Raw genomic sequence first — 17,764 nt, forward strand, 5'->3', positions numbered from 1 at the left:
ATGACAAAAATAAGGGCTTTACCATACAAGGAGATCTATCTTGTTTCAAGAATGGGAGCCCAGGATCTAAATATCATTCCTCTTCTTCAATTTGGTTAGCAGAAGAATTGGACAACTTTAGGTCGCCTATCCAGGTATGCATCACAAAAACGACCAAGATGGTGGGGGCTAAAACTTCTGCGAGTATTGCCAAATGCCCACTGCTCGGATTCGCAATATAAGGTACTCCTCTGCGCACTAATACGTATCAGGCCACTACAGCTACTCGACATGGAAAATGATTCATCTCTCTCTTTCAAGGCCTTGCATATTGAAGTTGTGATATCCTTCCACAAAATAACCTTATTTATTAGGGAATCCCACAGCTTGCATATACGTACGCCTGAATTTAGATGTAGAACCATGTCTAGCGAGCCAAATGTAACCTTAAGGCAGAGCAGTGGCAATCACAATTTAGATTGGTAGTGCAGCCAAACAAAATTCGGAGTGGAGCCCTAAGACTTCCGCCGAGGATTTTGGAATAACGTGATAAATTGCAGCTATGGAACTAAAAAAATTTTTAGGTGGATCAGATCCATCATAGATCTAGAATGAAATCACCTAAAATAAAATTAGTAGGTGGATTCATTTCATCCTAGGTCTGTGGACTTAGTTCATCTAATAATTGCTTATAGAGGTGTCTACTGAGCCCCAAGTAGCCATAAAGAAAGCCGGTAGTAGCAGTAGCAAGTCGCAAGTTTGGATTGTTGTTGCAGCCAAACAAGATACGGAGCCCCGAGGCATCGACTTCCGCCAAAGATTTTGGAATAGGAGGTTTAATTAGCTTTTTAGATGGATTTGGTGAATCTTCCTCCCACTTTGATGCGATTATAATAAGCATCCGGTCAGAAATTTAGTAGAGCAAGAGTACTATTGCCGGGCATCACCAACTTTGGCCTCACAATGGAGAAAGGTTTCCGTTCAATTCTCTGGACTTTTTTTTTTTTTTTTTTTTTTTTTTTTTTTTTTTTGCTGAAACGGGTGCTTCATACAAACCGTGTGTGAATACACCCAATAAAGTCAAAATACAATATCTCTCGGAGTGCCAGTGGCAACTCCCCCTCCCCTGACCAAAGGGCGTAACCCGAATGGTGGGCCGCATAGGCGGCCACCCAATCAGCCGCCCCATTGGCCTCCCGGAATACATGCTTGGCCTGGATGGCCCCCCCATCTCTCATCATCCTGACTATATCACGGATTAAGGGGTGGTCTGAGCTCGCACCCCTCAACCCCTTCTGAATCCATCCAATAACAGTAGCTGAGTCGCCCTCCAAAATAATCGGACTGGTCCGCGTCATCATCCGTGCAAGTCGCAGCCCCGCCCAGGCAGCGCGCAGCTCTGCTCCCGGGACTGATGTAGCAAACAGCTGGCAACCACCTGCGGCCACAACCCTGGAATGCATGTCCCGTATAACAAAACCTGCACCCCCTCGCGAGCCGCCATCCAACACAGACCCATCAAAGTTGACCTTGAGGAAACTCGGGGGTGGGGGCTCCCAGGTGAAGAACACCATCCGAGGAGCTGCCGGAGCAAGGGGGGAGACCCAGGTGTCCCGAGCTATCAAAGGTCTAACTGAGGAAGGGATATGGCTGATCTCCGTGGCCTGTGCTCGAGCAGACTCTGCTGCAAACCTCGGTGATACCCTGCGCTGGCCGATGGTACGAGCATTCCTTGCCAGCCAAATCTGAAGGGCTGTGCAGGTCGCTCGGATGCCCTCCTCATGAGTCTGCGGACTAGCTAGCCACTGCCGCGTCGCACCAAGGAACTGTGTCCGCGCACATCGGGCCCCCTGCGGGATCCCTGTCCACTGCCATGTCGACATCGCCCAAGTACACTGAAAGAGCACGTGGTCCACTGTCTCCTCAGCTCCACACGTCCCGCACTCCGCAGGGATCCCCCAGCCACGCCTACTCAACACTGCTCTCGTCGGAAGGCGGTCCCAGAACACCTTCCACAAAAAGAGAGCTGCCCTCGGGTGGAGACCGGATCTCCAGATCCAAGCACAATCTGGCCCCGGCTCGTGCTCTGGCTGAATGGCGCGGGAGAGGTCTCCCAGTCTAACACCGGCCCTGCTCGAAGTGCCCCAAACTCTAACATCCGGCCCCCCACATCCTGGAAGCGGGAGGGACTGAATCCTCACAGCTAGGTGTACCCCGAAGAGCAGTCGTAACCGGGCCTCATCCCACTCGGCCCCTCCTGGTGCTAGGAGATCGCACACCCGTAGCCCCTCCACTGCCTCTGTATCAACCATGGTCGGCCAGCGACTCAGAGGGAGGGTGTCCACCCACGAGTCCCTGGTCACATCAATACTCCGACCGTCGCCGATCAACCACCTGGTATGTGCTGCAACTGATGGCAGGTACCTCCCGATCTCGCGCCACATGAAAGAGACTCGACGACCGGTCCGTGCTGCTGCTGAAGCCCCCTGACCATATCTAGCTGCCATCACCTGACTCCAGAAGCTGTGTGGTACTAACATGAACTGGGCCGCGTGCCGGGCAATAAGTGCCTCTCGCCTCTCCATGAGGGACTGCACCCCTAGACCACCCTCGCTAGTGGGAAGGCAAACCTGCTCCCAAGCTACCAGGTGCACTCCATGGCCTCCACCATATGACCCCCACAGAAAGCACCGAAGAAGGCGCTCGATCCTCAGCAGAATCGTCTTCGGTACTACTGTGTTGGCCATAAGGTACACCGGAATAGACCCCAGCACTGCTCTGACCAAGGTCACTCTCCCCATCATGGATAAGGAGGATGCCCTCCATCCCTCCAGCCTGCTCTGAACCCGCTGCACCAAGCCCAAGCACTCGGCCACCCGTAGCCTCCGACCAGTGATAGGGACGCCAAGGTAGGTCAGCGTCCCCTCCTGCTCCGGTACCTGCAGTATCCCTCTGATCTCCTGTCTGACTCCGCTCTCTGTACTGGGGCTGAAGAAGACGGCAGACTTAAGGAAATTCACTCTTTGACCAGATGCCACGCAGTAGTCTGCCACCACCCTGCGTAGGACCCGTGCCTCTGGAATCCGTGCCCTGGCCAAAAGAAGACAGTCGTCAGCAAAGAGTAAATGGGAGATAGGGCGGGCCCCCGGGGCTGGCACATAGGCCTCCAGCTCCCGGCTGGCACACGCTCTCTGCAAAGCACGGGATAAAATATCAGCACAAATAATAAACAAATAAGGGGATAAGGGACATCCCTGTCGTAATCCCATCGTGGACTCGAAAAAAGTTGATGGAGTACCGTTGACCAAGATAGAGAACTTTGGCCCCCGGACACACCCCATAATCCACCCAATCCACTGCCTGGGGAAGCCGTGCACCTCCAGTACCTGCTGGAGAAAACTCCACCTGATCCTGTCGTAAGCCCGCTCCATGTCCAGCTTGACTGCCATCAAGCTGTGCCGCTTCGAAGCCCGCCGAAGATCCCACATCATTTCCTGGGCTAACATAACATTATGAGAAATATTTCTACCTGCAACAAAGGCCCCCTGTTCCTGACTAATGATGCCAGGTAAGAGGGGCTTCATCCTGCCCACCAGAATCCTCGCCACAACCTTGTATAAGGTTGTGCATAGGCTAATGGGCCTAAAATGACAAGGCTCAGCCGTCTCAAACGGTTTCTTTTTTGACAGGATACATCTTTTTGTAAATTGAACAAGATTCTTCCCTTTGTTTCTTTTTTTTCCGATACAAGGTTCTTCTTTTTAAAAAGACTTTCTCTTGACTTTTGTCGTGTGCCTCTTGGTGGGTACCTTGTTCTTTTTAACCGGTCTTGGGGTGATACAAAGAGAGAATTTTCTACAGTGGGTAAAGTTAAAAAAAAAATGATAAAGAGAGTGACAAAAGAAAACCCTTAGATTAGGCTTATCTAATCGAGCCGTGTCCAGAAGTAAACTTTTATGGTCATTTTGTCATACCAAATATACTCTTTCAATTTATTTACTAAATACATTAAAGTTTCAGAGCAATTTAGAAATGTAATTATGAAACAATAGATGGTTTTTTATAAAAATTCTATTCCAAAAAATTCTACAAACGGTTCTGCCAAACGGCCTTAAACTTTTTTTTGAAGTTTGGACTTTGGGCTCTTTCTGGACAAGCTACAGGTTATGCGCCTGTACTTTGACCATAACAACAAAGAAACCTACCACTCTTCCCCCCACTTAAAGGACTGTTGGTTAAGAAGAAGGGTGGAAGAAGGGGAGAGACAGAGCCTCCATTTATTTGTTTACCTTCCTACCTGAAGCCTTCCTTCAACCTCTCTCTCTCTCTCTCTCTCTCTCTCATGGCTAGCTTGTTAAGGGGCTATATTAGTGTTGTTGTTGGAGTGGTAGTTTTAATAGCTACGGGGTGTGGAGGGGGAGGGATAGGAAGATGTGAGGCAGCAGAAGGGGTGGACCATGTTGTTGGAGGTGATCAAGGGTGGGATGCTGCTTCTGATGTGGCTGCTTGGTCCATTGACAGGGTCTTCAGGGTTGGAGACAACATCTGTGAGACTTCTTTTTCTTCCTTCTCCTTCTTCTTCCTTGTAATATGACTATAAATATACTAGACTTTTGTTTTCTCAGTATCTATCTATCTATATAAACTATTAAAGTTTTGAAAGGCTTATGCATGGTTCTAGTTCAGGGTAGTTCTCCAAATAAAAAATACAGTCACTTGGTCCAGTGGAAGGATCGGACACTAAAAATGGTAGCTAAGATTGCTTCCTCTCTGAAGCTGGCCCATTTATTAGTTAGCCATGAATAAAGTCTTGCTTATATATGGTCCGATGCCAAGAAGTATTAAGGTGATATAGCAAGCCACTCAGGAGGCACCCTGTGGGCTGGAGAGAGGGAGTTGCTCAGGACACTTCGGGACCTGTTGTTTACTGATTCCATTGAGTGTATCCATACTCACAATGTATGAAATACTGATTTTAGCCACAAAAAAAAAAAGGTATTAAGGTGGAGTTTGATGTTCATATGTAGGCATGTAGCAGTGCGTTGTGGTGGGTATTTACTTGTGATACTCAAAATTCTTGTAAGTATGATTAGTTTACATCATTATTGTTTAATATTACCGTCTAAACTCTGCTAGTTTGTGGTTTCAAGTTATTGATGTCATGCCATATACTAATTAATACATGCCCCTGATGATTTTCATTAAATAAAAAAAAATGTATCTAAGGATATTTGCAGCATATGACGTGCTTTCCAGAGAGCCATGGCATATCATTTTCTCACTGCAAAGATACTTCATGAAGTCTCGCCTAGGAGGTATATTTAAAGAGCAAGGAGGCAAGCACCAGAATTCCGGATGTCTTGTCCTCGTTATCACCCACATATCTCTTATCTCCACAAACAAATTAATAGACAGTTTTTAGCCGATGCATATTAAATCATTAATTGAAATCTCTTTTATTTATTAAACAAGATGATGCCCTGAGAGCTGAGCCAAAGGAGCATCAAAGTCGGCCCAAAACTTCAGACCGGATTCGATCCGGTCTACTATCAAACTTCAACGGTTTGTTTTGTTCTAAGTTTGCAATCATAAATTTGAGACTTGAGTCCCTGAAGATAGAAATCATAGAATGTACAAAGTTGTAACTAGTTGGGACTGAAATCCAAGTGTGCAGCGACATTTTACAAGCTAGCTAGAGAGGAGGATCCATATCCAACTCATATGTCAAGATTTCAGCTCCGATCAATAATTAATTCACGGTCGGCATGTAATTGCAGGGTTCGCTTACTCTGCAACTCGAGAGAGCATCATCGAGCTAGCGAGCAAGGAAGAATTTGAGTCTTGTGAGCTTGACAAACCAATTCGGATGTACACCAGCGGGCTCGACCGGGTGAGCCTCGATGGAGCCGGTGCGCGCTACTTTTCCAGTGGTAAGCTCGAGAGTTGCCAGAATGGGCTCAAATTGCATGCAGAGGTGGTGCCCCAAGTCGAAGCCGGCGAGCAAGCGGATCAGGTTAAGCAGGTCATGAAAGCTAAAGAATTGGCAGCAGGGCCCCAACCATCGGGCTCGAGCCATATAACACAATCAGCTTTGATGGTGATTGGGTTTGTTCTACTTTGTTTTATGGCCCTCTAATGGGCTCATCTCTTGTCATCTACTTTCTTGCTCCTTCCACTATAGTTGTTGTTTTTCTCACTATGCTTGTGTTTGGATCTTGGATTCTAAAATCAGCCCTCTTTTAATTTTTTGCTTGAGTAATTGCTATGCTTACAATCCAAAGAAGAAAGGGAGCAATTGCTATGCTTAAGCCTTTTCGCATGATCTTTAAGAAGTTTCGGGGATGGCGAGATCTTCCTCGACGACTGACAATTTGTTTTAAGCTTCGAAGCATAAATGTTGAATTAAGATCTGCTCATCATTTTGGATTTTGTGTAGAATGCATGTTTTATAGTTACAATTCAAAGAAGAAAGGGAGCAATTGCTATGCTTAAGCCTTTTCGCATGATCTTTAAGAAGCTTCGGGGATGGCGAGATCTTCCTTGACGACTTACAATTTGTTTTAAGCTTCGAAGCATAAATGTTGAATTAAGATCTGCTCATCATTTTGGATTTTGTGTAGAATGCATGTTTTATAGTTACTACAATCTCCTTTTATTCTGTTCTCTTTCTCCTAGCTATTAAGGTTTGCATCAAGAAAAGAGCATGTAGATTTACAGACGGAAAGACATTAAGATTTAAGCATATGGGTATAAAATTGGTTAGCCAGTTTCATCCAACCATGGTGAATCCTCTACAACCTTAACTATAGAAAGTTCGAACAACCTTCCATGTGGAGACTTCTTATTGGTTGGGATGCGAGCCTGGATTGTATGAGATCTTCGTGTACACGCATGAGCGTGTGCGTGAGAGAGAAAAAGTAAATGCATTTCCTTTGATACATAAGATATATCAATTGCAAACATTGCAGGATATACGAATGCAAACATCAACTATATCTAATCTGCAATGTACTTAGCACTGAAAAATTTCATAAAAGCCCAAACTTAGAGAACTTTTTGCCAGTAATCAAAGTCCAGGGCATAACTGCCTATAGCACATGCTAATATTCCATTGCAATTTAACAAAATTTGAGTGTGATTACAGCTAGGATGCCAATTGAAGTCGATCGAAGACCTAACAATTTCTATCCATTACTATCAGTTAGCAAGTATGTATTATTGTCAAAGATCTTATTTACAATGCAAGTTTTGAAAAATAGGCAAAATGCTCAGGGACGGAAATCAGCTTAGCTGAGTATCAGACTGCTCGGGCTCGGCTTGGATTCTAAACAAGTTGCTTGAGTCGAGCTCAACAAAAATTGCTCAAGTTTAGCTTGATTACATTTTGAGCCGAGTTCTAGTCGAGCTAAGCCTAAGCTTTTCCACTACATCTGAAGTGGATGGATCATGGATGTTACATAAGTCGAGCTTTAAATTATATTTGAGCTAGGCTTGTTTTCAAGTTGAGCCAAATTTAGAATAAGCTCTAGCAAGTATGGCCACTGCTGTTTCATGAGCAGCCTCATTTGCGCTGTAGGAAATGCAAATGCTATGGTAGATCACAAAAAATCACTCAAAAAAAAAGAGTCACTCTTGCACCATTCATCATGCTTCATTATGTCGCACAATTGACAATGCTGACTCAGACAATGAGAATACAATAGATTATATACATATGCTTTCAACACAAAATTATTTAGATCTATTTGCTATATTACATTTTTATTCTGGATAAGTATTTAAACATAGTCAACCACAATTAACTTAAGCTTTTAAGCTAGATAATCACATCGCAACTCAAATACCTATCGGTATGGTTTTTTCTGATTTGAAATATTGATCTTCTCTAGAGCAAAGCAATCCAAGATTTCAGCCGAGGTTAAGCACTTAATAATGCAATTGCAGAGTATAGATCTATTCACATTTTCGATTGTTTCTCTTAATGAAACACCGACCTTTTTCCAACCTTCTTCAATAATAAAAAACATATTTTAAGAAAAATTATATTACTAAATCAATGAAAAAAAAGAATAAAACTAAGGTTTTCGGTACCAACTTGTTAAGTTGGTGAAATAATTTTCAGATGGGAGAGGTATCCAATAGTGTGGGTCCAAATCCTATCTAAAGTTTTTTAATTTTAAAGCATTAATATATTGGTCTAGACATGATTATATTATTTTTCTCCATTTAAAATTTTTAGATTTTAAAGCTTTTGAAAAGATAAATAGTTATTAAAGAAAGTTGAAAAATAAAGATGACATTGCTTTTAGTTGGGTTAGCCATGGATTGGTGCCTCACACTTTGTGTTTTTTTTTTTTCTAATTTTACCGGTTGTACCCATGCCCGTCAGATGTGAGCTATCGTTGTACTAAAAAGATAAAAAAAATAAAAAAAATAAAGATGACATTGCAAATATTAAAATCTAGTAGCAAAGCAACTTTATTTTATAATTTTAGAATCTTTATGAAATATGTTGCACAACACAATAAAACGTTAGATGCTATGGAACCATAATCTTATAATATCAAAATAAAATCAAGACAAGGAGTTATTATATATAAAACATTTGAAAATCTGAACATCCCATGGGAGCCAAGCTAGATTGATTATTGCTAGGGGCGAAGCACCGGTTGATTGGCAGTTATAAGAGCGGAGCTCAGGACGGCATGTAAAGGCATTACTTATGCTAGACGAGTTTTGGAGGTGGAGCGCATCATCCTCAAGGGAGACTCGACCTTGGTGATCGAAAGGTTACGAGGTGGGAGGCAAGGGAAAGATGAAAACCTTCTACTCTGTGACTTACTTTAAATAATGGAGGACTGCAACGCCTTCCAGACTGTACATGTGTATCAAGAGGCGAATATGACAGCAGACTAAGTCGCCTTTTTTACTGTCCAGTATTCAGGAGAGATCTGCTGGTTTTGTCAAGTGGCCATTCTGCACCGCGTTTTTATTTTCTTTCTTTTCATTCTATTTGTTGCATTATGCTAAAATGACATGGCCCACCCTTGGACGAAGAAAAAAAAAAAAAAAGGAAAATACATTAGGAGTACATGCGGGCCCCACATGTTAATAGAAAATACACGTCCACTCCCCCATCGTCAGACGGCATGAAAATGATATTATGGCCAGAACAGCTGATCGCCGGTTTCTCCTCCACCTTCTTCCCTTCTCCTTAAACCCTCCCCTCTCCTCTCCGACCTTGTTAGGGTTTTAGTCTCCGAGACCTTCCCCTTCCGCCATGGCCGCCCTCCTCCGCCGCGCCCTCCGCCCTCCGTTTGGTCGCCGCTTCTTCTCGTCCCAACCGTTCTCTCCGCCTCCCAACGCTCCCCGCCGCCGCGTCGTGGTCACAGGTAATCGATCACCGCCATCCGACCTTCACCCCCTTTTCCTTATTCGTCGTTCTTTTTCGACCCCATGGTGGTGATCTTGAGCCCGTGGGCAGGTCTGGGGATGGTCACGCCGCTTGGGTGCGGGGTGGAGCGCACGTGGAGCCGGCTGGTAGCGGGGCAATGCGGGATCCGGGCGCTCGTGCCCTCTGATCTCAAGATGGACGGCTTCGATGAAGCAACGGTGATGCACACCTACGAGCAGCTCGCGTCCAAGGTCGCCGCCATCGTGCCCTCCGGCAAAGAGGGCGGAGAGTTCGATGAGGAACAATGGCTTCAGTCCAAGGTACAAAGTTGGAATTTTGGACGTGGGTTCTTTTTTCTTGTATCCTCTTCCTGCTTCTTAGCTTTGCTGCGGGGGCATTTTCAATTTTAGCTATCAGTTTGTTTCTTTTCTTGATATCAAGAAGCCAATTTGCCGGAAACCGCTTTCTAGTTGTTTCTTTGTATATGAAATGATCTTCGTTCGTAATATTACTGAATGCACATTGCTCGCTTATTTCTTTCGTAGTGAATCCTGCACCACATTCTGGATTTGTGATGGACTGATACTAAATATCTGGAGACTGCTTTTTCTCTTAAAAAATATTTATACTGCATACTTATGTCTTACTTTTTTGTTCAGTGGTACAGAGTTTCTTAGTATTTTATTCAAACATATTAATTTAACCAACAAACCATTTCTATCATTTTTCCCTTCTCTTTAGGAATCTCACAAGCTTGAAGGGGAACATGAGGGTACCGTATTATATTGAGTAATGGACTGTATTTCTTTTCTCCAGCAACTCACTAAATAAAACAACCATAAATGGAACTACAATCAGCAACTAATAAATCTATTTGTAGGCTTTTCTTATTTAGGTTTATTTTTCCCCTTTTCCCAGGACCATAGATCCATAGCAAGATTTATAGCATATGCACTATGTTCAAGTGACGAGGCTCTTAGAGATGCAAACTGGCTGCCAATTGAGTTTGAAAAGAAGGAAAGAACGGTACTCATTTTTTCTTTTGACACTTTACAAGATTGTACCGCTAGTGCGTATGTTCTAACTTGAAAGGCACCAGGGTGTTTCCATCGGTGGGGGGATTGGAAGCATTTCTGACATTTTAGATGCAGCACAAATGATCTGTGAGAAGGTTTGTTTTCAATTGTTAAATTTGTTGCTGCAACAAACTTTTCATCTGATTTCTTTTTTATGAAATGATGCTTCCCTTGCCAGTGGTCTTGATTACTGGCCCATACAATACCATGCATTGTAAACATGGCTTTATCAAATAACTTGATGTTTTCTACATTTTGAGCGCAGCGTTTACGTAGGCTTAGTCCGTTCTTCATACCTAGAATATTAATCAACATGACATCAGGTCATGTCAGCATGAAATATGGATTCCAGGTATGTAAATTAGTTCTTTCCATGTGCTGTCATTGATCTCATTCCTTATATGTTTTACGGCTTTAAAGCATGATAGTTTGAATTGTAGTTTTTAACATGAAAGTCAAGAATGACAACAATATTGTATCTCTTGTATACAGGGTCCCAATCATGCTGCTGTGACAGCTTGTGCCACAGGGGCGCATTCTATTGGGGATGCTACAAGGATGATTCAATTTGGAGATGCAGATGTTATGATAGCAGGAGGAACAGAGTCTAGTATTGATGCTTTATCAATAGCTGGATTCTGTAGGTAAGTTTCAACTGATCCTCTATGACAAAATCTTGTTACTTAATTGTTTCTTATGGAATTTAATCTTGGCCCTCCATCTTGGATTTTTTATCTGAGCAACTTTAGTTATGAATGTACGATATTCTAAAATAGCTTTACTCATATGTTAGACTAGGGGTTCCTATGGTCCTGCCATTTGAAGATCTATGTTGTTTCTAAGCATTTTCAACCAAGGTTTTAAATCCCGTGGGATGGGGTTGTCCCAGTTTTCTCATGGAACGGGATGTGCCATCATCCCGCTTTGTCCCGGCATTTGGGACAGAGGATGTCCCAGGATGTGCCGATCGGGACACTAGGACGATGGTGGGATGGTCATGTCCCGACACATGGGATGATACCCTGTCTCGGTGCCTTGCGGGACATCCTGCCAAGACTTAGATTGTTGTTTTCAACTACTTCACTTTTTCTTTTAGAATTTATTCTCTACATACAAATTTGAAATACTAATTTATGTGCCACTAATTCTAGAAGCAGCAGTTTTGGTCTCTAATAATGTCTCCTTTTTATCAATTTATTTTCTTCCCTTTATAATCATTGGGTTTGCAATCTGGTCTTTTCTTTATGATTGGGTACCAAAGCTTGCTTCCTTTTTGAGGTGTTCTTATGTTTTCTTGTCTTCTGATTCATATTTCCATTACTTGTATAATTCTGAATAGTATAGACATGGGGCTGTGATGCTGTTAAGGTGCCATCCATCATGATTGATCTTCTTAGTATTACATAAATCATGTTAAAAATAAACATTTGTTCCACACAGGTGGAATTCTGTAATTCATTTTCTGTATTTTTTTAAACATCCATCAATATGTCTATTTGAGTAGGTGATACAGTCAACCCTTTTGTGCAGCTTAGAACACCATTTATGGACACAATCATCTTCTTAGATGGCATGCATTGTGCTCTAAGACCTGGTCAGTCCTATTTATTAAAGAAATGGAAGAATTGCTCATTTCAAAAAGAAAAAAAAAAAAACTTCTCAGCCGGAACCTAAGGTGATCTTAAACAACAGCTTTAACCATTAGGATCTAAGTGTTGCAGCATGTATGTAACACAAATATCAGACTGTCCTCTATGTGCTCTGTATGCATATGTATGTATTTTATGATGCTATAAATGCACCAAAACAGTCAATCACATAGGACAATGAGGACACTTTACAAAGTTTTACTCATCACATATGTATGTGCTATGAGTATGAAGTTGTTGCATTACATGCATATGTATTTGTTTATATAACTAGGATACATGTTTATCTGTCTCTATTGCATGTTAAGTTCTATACCCAAAATGATTATCTTGTGTGCATTTTAACTAGATAATATTATAATCTAGTATGTTCCTTTTCAGGTCAAGAGCATTGACTACGAAGTATAACTTTCTTCCGCATGCATCTTCTCGGCCCTTTGATTGCAAAAGAGATGGATTTGTGTATGACATGCTCCTAACACCTTCCCTTTATTTTGCATTGGTTTGGAGCTGACATCTGATCTATCAGAAATTTACAGGATGGGCGAAGGCTGTGGAGTGATGGTGTTGGAGGTCAGTTTAGTGAAAGATTTACGACTTATTCTTTCTCCTGCAATTGTATTGATCACTGAGGTTTTTCTCCATTTCTTGTATTATATGTATGTCTCCAGATGTTAAGTCAGGTACTAGAAATTGTTCATTTTAATTGCATAGGTAATCAGATGCACAAGAGTCCTGTTCATGTGTGATAAATTAGCACTCTATCTCTATTTAATAATGAAATGGCAATGCACAAAATGAAACCTTGCAACATCTCCATCTAGTAGTGAAATGGCAATGCACAAAATGAAAACTCGCAAGGCATCTTGAAAAAAATTCCATTAATATTTGATAGAAGTAGTCTTTCCTGATTAACTTGGCACATGATTATTGTTGTTTACATGGAATGAAATTTGGCAACAATGGGAGTTCCACTTTTGACCAAGAAGCACTACAACATTGGAAACATTGTTTACATTGAAGATGTAAATCCATCTGGTAGCTAGCATGTTATGTTAGCAACTATGCCAGAATTTTGGTGTCTTATGACATCAAATCATCAAGATGTACTCCAACTACAATGTGCTGATAAAAAAGAATTGGTAAGTGTCCATTTATCACATTATTGGTCAGATGTTTCTGTGTACTAGGTAATACAAAAGTCAGCCATTTATCATCTACACCCTGATTTATGACTAGTTTAATGCTTCTTGTTTTGAGATTCTAAGTTGCAAAATCTGTTTTGTTCAAGATGTGCTGTGATGTATGTCACTCTTTTCCTCCATAGAAAGTGATTGTGAAACAAAACAAGTACATCTTACAGAATGGGAGAGTATCTATCTATTTTCAAGTTGTAAAATAAAAGAAGAGGCATGACTGCATAGATGTGGATCAATGAGTTGGAGTTGAATTGGATTAGATAGTCGTGTTGATGGATGAGAGGTACCATGACACTCTATTTTTTTATAACTCTATTTTATGGATGAATAGAGAGAAAGATGGGAACATTTTTAACCAAGTAGATAGATGTAATTAAGGGATGTTTCTTTGGTGTTGAATGATATTTTAAACTAATAGGAAATCATATACATGAATAAAGGATTGGGATTTTGAGTGGTAAAGTTTTGGTCATTAAGAAGTATTCATGCATATAAGCATCACAATGATGAGATTGTAGATCGATGTGTCTAGATCTTGATCAATAGTGTTTGAATTAGGTATATCATGGTATGACATAGGATGTTGTCTAGATTAGGCGCAACATTGGCGGAACTGTCCCGAACCTCCTAGTTCGGAGCATACTGAGCTGTACCGGCAACGGACTGGGATGGTTCCACTTTGCATCAAGAAAGCGACGAGAGAAGGGGAGAGGGAGAAAGAAAGAGAAAGAGAGAGGGGGAGAGGGAGGGAGGGAGAGAGAGGAAGGGTGGTGGACGGTCGACGGAGGGCTCGGGAAGGGGCGAAGGAAGGGCTCCGCCCTCCAGTTTTTCCGTTTCGTTCGAAATAAGGTTCTCAGAGGGGCTCCTTTTTTTATTTTGAAGAATTTAAGTGAAGTCGACAACCTCCTTGCCGACTTCACTTATCTTTTTCAAAATATCTGTGGTCCTCTGTCGGCCGGCCGCCACCCTCCTCCTTTCTTCCACTCTTCCTCCCTCTCCTTCTTTCCCCTCTCTCTTTTCCTCTCTCCTGTTCCCCCTCTCTCCCGCCTCTTCACTTTGTCGGTATGGGCCCGACATGAAATAACACAGAGACGTACCGAACCGTACTGCCAGGTAACCGGTACGGGACTGATACTGGCACAATGATCCTTGATTAGGTGTGTCTCTAATATTAAAATTTGATGAGGTCTTCTTTTTGTTCGGATCTAAGGATAGCCATACGTGTCTAGGGCCATAGCTTTATATTTCATCCATCATTTCACCTTGTTATGTATGATTTTGGGGTATCCTGATGCATTTTTAAAATGTAGGAGCTTGTTTTGACCAACTTCACCTGAAAGTGCTATGGCAGGATTAAGAATGTAAATATTATTCTCTCTTCCTCTCTATTTTTCCGTTTTTCTTATGTTTGTCTTCTCATCTTTTGGCTTGAGGATTTGCATCAAGTCATGAATTTGATTCCACCCAGATTTTCTTCATAAAAATCTGAAACTATTCTCAAATTTAAAATAATATGCAAGATCGAAATTGATCTTCAGATCTCAACCGTGACGATAATGACCCCTGCATGAGTATGCATTACAACAGCTGAGCATGAAGTAGTAAAGGACTAAGGTAAATGGTTTGAGCATCTGCATTGAAGTTTTCAGAAGGGTCTGATGTTGATGGAACTAATGTAAATGGTTCAAACTTTTGTTGAATGGTCTGTGATGGAAAAATAAGAGAAAAGAAAAGGTTTTGATTCATAAGAAGCCCTTAATACAAAGGGAGAGAAAGGTTTATAAAGTTGACCCCAAGTACTTATGGTTTTTAAATTTTTGTAGCTATATATTTACATTCAGTATTTGCATGCCTGTTTTCCCTTAATCGTAAATGGTTTGGTTGTTTTAGTATGAAATTCCAAGTATCACAATTATCTTGTCCAAAATGCTTGAATTCCCCTGTGCATTGATTTTTTCTATTCTTTATTAAGGAACTTGATCATGCAAAGGAACGAGGAGCAAGAATTTATGCAGAGCTTCGAGGTTATGGGATGTCAGGTGTGTTTCTCTTTATATACAGCAATACTTATGATTGCTTTTACATCATTCAGTCGGCCTATAAAAAGATTGGGAAATTGACTATGTTAGGTGATGCCTATCACATAACTCAGCCACACAATGAAGGAAGGGGTGCTATTTTGGCAATGACACGTGCAATAGAACAGGTATGGTATTTTTGTTGTTATTACAAGTGGCCCTTGCAACTTGCTGTATAACAGAGGTTTTAGGTTATGTGCATGCTGTGCGCCTCAGGTTCCATTGTTGGGGATCTAGGTAAATATGCACTAGCTTGCTGACTGTCTGAAAGTCTTCATTATTACTGAATTTTGTTGTCATGTCTATTATCACATTAATTCTTAGATCTTTGTCCCTTTTATGTCTAACAAGAGGGATTATATTTTTCAATTTTCGTTTATGAAAAGTGCAAATAGTTTGCTCGACCAATGTATGTTGGTTTGTTGCAGCAAAGCAGCTTACTCCTTTAATTTTCACCTGTAGTCAGGGCTTCATCCAAATGAAGTAGATTATGTGAATGCTCATGCAACATCAACACCTCTTGGTATATGCCTTGGCCTTTCCAACTTCTGTGTAGAATAAATAACTGAATGCTGTGCTGATTATATAGAGCTGATTTGGATGCCTCACACAATTACTAAATATTCAAAATTCCACTCTTGAACAGGTGATGCTGTAGAAGCCAGTGCAATAAAATCTCTATTCTTAGATCATGCAACATCAGGTGCTTTAGCACTGTCCTCCACAAAGGTAATCTTGTACTTGTGTTCCTTTCAGCCACTTGACGGGTGGCCAATCCCATTTGCTCATGGGATGCTGGGGATTAGGTTTTTGTAATATCTGCTTTTTTTTAATCTGAAATAATAAATACACTCTTGGTTTTGGTTAAAGAACTACTCTGGGTTTCTGTCTCTCCGTGAATAGTGATTCTCAAGAGGGGTGAATTTATTAAAGAATGGGGTATATTTACAGAGGCTTTCACCTCAGCTAGTTACACAGTTGTCTGTCACATAGACTTTAAGTCTTATACAGTTTTACTTTTTGGAGTAACAGGGGCATTACTCTGTTTGTTTTTTCCCCGGATTTTTTCATTCATCATGTGCTTACAATCTAATGATCTTTAGGGGGCAACTGGTCATCTACTAGGAGCAGCTGGGTCTGTGGAAGCAATCTTTGCTGTTCTTGCCATCCACCATGTACGTTTACTTTATAACTTTTCAGAGGCAAACTTATTTTTGGTTCATATCTTCAATTTATCAGTCAATCCTCTTCAACTGTTTGTTGCAGCTAAGAATAAGAATGTTGAAGTCCGTCCATGATCAGAAAATTTCATTCATTTATTTTGTTATTTTCAGGGAATTGCTCCACCAACACTTAATCTAGATGAACCAGACCCAGTTTTTAATGGTGCATACATGCCATTAAGTGCTTCAAAGAAGATGCAAATAAGAGCTGCGCTCTCGAATTCTTTTGGCTTTGGTGGAACCAATGCGTCCTTGCTGTTTATTCAACCTCCATAGCATCACTGCCTAAGGCCATGAGTTAAAAATTCTTTTCAAATCATTAATAATTATTCCTGCTGCCGTATGGATGACACAGTTGTAGGAGTGCGGGAATGCTGCCTTACAATATACTGGTGATTGAGCTCTGAGTGGCTGGAGCTTATGTCCAGGTTTCACAATGACCCTCTCAAGATCAGGATTAAAGGAATGTAATTTCTTATAAAACGAGATGTTCTTACCTTTGAGAATTTATTAATTTATTTCTGATTTATCCTCAGAAAATCTGTATTTTCTTTCAAAATGTTGGCTGTATTCTGAGCTGTAAAATTTTGACTGGAGGTTTTTGTTTGTATAATAAAAATCTTTTGTCCAGGAAAGGGTTGGAACCCTCTTTGTGGCCACAATGTTCTCTTCCATTTGGGAGCCCATTTTGTTAAGTTCTCAATTGCTGGATGTGGATCGCTTAGCCATGGACTGTATACTAGTAAATTCAAAAAATTATTGAACTCGATTTTTGTATTTGGTTTTGTTGAGCTCAAAACGATGTGGAAAAAGTTATGGACGGAGTAGTTAGAAGTTGCCCAAAGTTGTTTTAGACCATTTGGATATCCATTTTTCTACTCCAAGATCTCAAAATCTGCCATTAGTCGCAGTTGAAGCCTGAAGTTTCTCCCCTGCAGGGAGCCTGAGCTGCACTCGTCCAGGTCTGAATGTCTCTGGAAAGTGATGAATTTTTCTCCCCCCTTCTCATTGCAGCGGTTAAATCTTGGAGACTGTTTGAAGTTGCCATAGCATATCCTAGGCATTAATGTTTAGGACTCCAATAGCACCACAACTGCACTAATTTTAAAATCCCAGAGCTCCTCAACAAGAATTCGTGACATTAAAGAAGCAGCTATATATAGCTT

The 17,764-nt window shown here is 41.5% G+C and overlaps 2 protein-coding genes across 2 annotated transcripts; both read left to right on the forward strand.

Moving 5' to 3' along the window:
- The first annotated feature begins 4,206 nt into the window (after nt 1–4,206).
- On the forward strand, nt 4,207–6,238 carry LOC120111300 (uclacyanin 1-like). The gene is made up of 2 exons (XM_039127977.1): nt 4,207–4,526; nt 5,757–6,238. The coding sequence occupies exons 1-2, from the start codon at nt 4,322–4,324 to the stop codon at nt 6,113–6,115; spliced, it is 564 nt and encodes a 187-aa protein (XP_038983905.1). The 5' UTR covers nt 4,207–4,321; the 3' UTR covers nt 6,116–6,238.
- Nucleotides 6,239–9,117: 2,879 nt separating this feature from the next.
- Nucleotides 9,118–17,227, forward strand: LOC103702325 (3-oxoacyl-[acyl-carrier-protein] synthase, mitochondrial). Its single transcript, XM_008784697.4, has 14 exons — nt 9,118–9,371; nt 9,464–9,693; nt 10,292–10,399; nt 10,473–10,544; nt 10,715–10,801; nt 10,942–11,093; nt 12,480–12,560; nt 12,638–12,671; nt 15,270–15,336; nt 15,427–15,503; nt 15,838–15,898; nt 16,022–16,104; nt 16,479–16,550; nt 16,710–17,227. Exons 1-14 carry the CDS (start codon nt 9,260–9,262, stop codon nt 16,872–16,874), a joined length of 1,401 nt encoding a protein of 466 aa, XP_008782919.1. The 5' UTR covers nt 9,118–9,259; the 3' UTR covers nt 16,875–17,227.
- Nucleotides 17,228–17,764: the final 537 nt, after the last annotated feature.

Source organism: Phoenix dactylifera, chromosome 7, assembly GCF_009389715.1.
Source record: "Phoenix dactylifera cultivar Barhee BC4 chromosome 7, palm_55x_up_171113_PBpolish2nd_filt_p, whole genome shotgun sequence".
Classification (NCBI taxonomy): Eukaryota; Viridiplantae; Streptophyta; class Magnoliopsida; order Arecales; family Arecaceae; genus Phoenix; species Phoenix dactylifera.